The sequence below is a fragment of the Pteropus alecto genome, unplaced genomic scaffold, assembly GCF_000325575.1.
Source record: "Pteropus alecto unplaced genomic scaffold, ASM32557v1 scaffold70, whole genome shotgun sequence".
In the NCBI taxonomy this organism is placed as follows: Eukaryota; Metazoa; Chordata; class Mammalia; order Chiroptera; family Pteropodidae; genus Pteropus; species Pteropus alecto.
In genome coordinates, this window is record NW_006431912.1 from 1144615 (window position 1) to 1147469 (window position 2855).

The 2855-nt window shown below is 35.9% G+C and overlaps 1 protein-coding gene across 3 annotated transcripts in view; it reads right to left on the reverse strand.

Annotated features, from left to right (window-relative positions):
- The window catches only part of PDE4D (phosphodiesterase 4D), a 748065-nt gene that overhangs the window by 191877 nt on the left and 553333 nt on the right, over window positions 1–2855 (reverse strand). For all 3 annotated transcript variants that reach the window (XM_015599411.1, XM_015599407.2, XM_015599415.1), the window contains exon 2: window positions 2560–2751. In XM_015599411.1, the coding sequence (XP_015454897.1) occupies window positions 2560–2751 (192 nt within the window). The remainder of the gene's footprint in view (window positions 1–2559; window positions 2752–2855) is intronic.

Here is a 2855-nt window from a genome sequence, read left to right on the forward strand (position 1 = left end):
CATCCCACTACCACTCCCCTGACATGGGCTTCCACAATATTTAACTAGTTTGTGAATTTAAACATGTTCCATTTCCCTGTAGTCACTTTACTATGTAATTGTTCAACAACAGAATAATCAAAATGCAACAAAAAATAATTTGATTATACAGATCTCATTTATATGCCTTTGTAGCTCTCAAGTCCCATAGACTATATTCAAATCTTCTTTCTCTCCCGCCACACTTCCTTACTCACACCAAGCAGACTGTCATTCCTTAACTGACATGATTTTACTTGCCTCTCATTAGGCAGATGCTGCTCCTCTGGGTGCTACTGCACTTTATCATAATGGCCGAAAATGCAAGCCCTCTCTCATCTACAGATTGGGAGCTTTGAACATGCCATAGTTGTTTAATAAGTATTTTGATTATGTGTGAATAAATAAATGAATGTTTTAAACTTCAAACCTGAGAAAGTAGATAAAAAATAACATAGAAATAGGGGCATTGGAAAAGGGAAGTTCGTTAGGGATGAAGAGTGGGCTCTATTAATACAATGAATTAATGATGAATATGCACTAATTAATGAGTATGAGGTAACAATTGAACAAAAAAAGTAAATTTCGAGGAGGTGATTAAGTGCTATAGATCTGAAGCTCACTTATGTAATGATGAATATGTACTAATTAATGATTGTGAGGTACAGCTGAATAAGAAAGTGCAAATTTATAGAAAGCATTTAAATGCTACAGATCTAGAGCTCAACTGAGGTTGCAGGGCCAGAGATACTGAGTGGTAAGTTATCTGATTAAAGATAACAGGTGAACCCCTACACAAAAGAGTTTTCAACAGAAGAGACCCGAGGGTCAAGGGCTATACTTTAGGGAAACATGTTAAGGCGTGAAAAGAGGAGCAGGTGAAGGAGAGGTCTGTGAGTGGGAGAAAAGTGAGAACACAATGATGATGAAAACGAGTTGTTGAGAACCGCCTTGTATTTCCTCTAATAACTGGCAACATGCCTTTTACTTTATGGAAGTGGAATCTATTCATTTCAAGTCTTGAATTAACGGATTTTCAGAGGTCAATATAAATAGAAGATAGATTTCATAATATTAAGGCAACACAACATGGTAAGGAAATATAGAGAACAAATGTGAATCTTTGGGTAGGGGTGGCAGAACGTGGAGAGATATAACTTACTGAATAAGTTTCATTACCAAAAAAGCTGAGGGGAAGTGCATATTTTTTTTGAAAGATGGTGTAGACCTGTGCATAATTAAAGGTAGATAGTGAGATATTTTTCAACTGTAGTACACAAGGACATAAGTTAGGGATTATATTCTGTCTTTTCTACTAGTCATTTGATCTGAGACCTTTTATTTTATAGACTATTAGTTATTTGAAATCAAAAACACTGTCACATAGTATTCTTATATCTCCTGCAGTGCTTCAAATAGGGACAGCTACACAATATGAGTTTAATAATTTAGTGTTTGAATCAAAGTGATTTCAATTTAGTCACTCCCTAGTCACTCCTAAGGAGATTAGAACATAAATTGTATTATCGTTTTATAACTATTAATAAAATGGCAACCAAAAACTGTAGGTTGTAAAAACGAGAAGAGCACAATTTCATTTTTAGAACACCCTTTAGACCTTTTGGGATACCATGGTGATTTGTTAGGAAATGAAGAATAACACTAGACCCTCAGGAGCCCTATATAAGCTAATTCCTGTAAGATTAACTGCAGCCTGTCATGAATTCTTGACATGGTGTCATGAGAAGATAGTGAGTGTTACTGGACAAATGTCTAAATGCAGAGGAGGGAGGGGAAGACCAACACTATATACAGAGGCAATAGTTACCACAAATGACAGCATAGGTACTGAGAGTAAGGTTCTATTTTGAAGCCTCCACAACTTAGAAGGCTAATGAACTCTATAGTAAACACAAGAATGAATTGTGCCGAGAAATGAGTTAATGATAGTATATGATCTGAGAACCTCCTTATCAGATGTACCATCTTATAAATGATATTCAATTCTGTCTAATGTTTTCTGTGCCTGCCTCCAGCAATTCATATTCCAAAAATGGCTTAATTTAGGCAAACCCCTGCAAAGACCTCTCAAATGATCCAGCAAACCAATGCTAATATCTATATGGTACATCAATTGAGATATATTCAAAACTCTATGCACTCTAATATCACAGGGATTTTCAAGCCGAGTTTAAAACTTTTTGAAATATTATATTCATGTGGCTGTGTAGCTAAAACTCGGGTCCTACCAGAATATAAGTTGATGTTTTAATTATAAATGTTTCCATTAAAAATTTAATTCTCACTTTTCCCATACAATGTATCTATGGAAAATAATTGTTTCTTATCAAGAGTGAGTGTACTCAAGTTAAATCTACCATTTATCTTCAACTTGTATAATTTTACTTACCATTCTTTTTAAGTTCTAGACTGATGTAGATAAAAAATATTGCTGGTTTTATTACATCATCAACTCTAGAGATAAACTAACTTGATTTTTTATAGAAGCTTCCTCTTCTCTTTGCTCACCCTTATACTTACATATCACTGGCAATGGAGGAGTTCCGGGACATAGACTTTGGAGAGAGGTCATAATCGCTGTCAGATCGATAAAGGAAGGACTCCCGACGTTGACTGTGGACGAAGTTTGCTTGGAGAATTAGCCCAGATCCTGGGCTGGTCATGGGATCCAAGGGACTCCGTCCCGCAGATGTGCCATTGTCCACATCAAAACTGTGAATGAAAGAGAAGGAATGACATTGCTGTGAACACTTGCGTGTTGACATTTTAGCAAAGGGATATTTCAGTTTAGGAACTGATGGTGGGAAAATTTACAG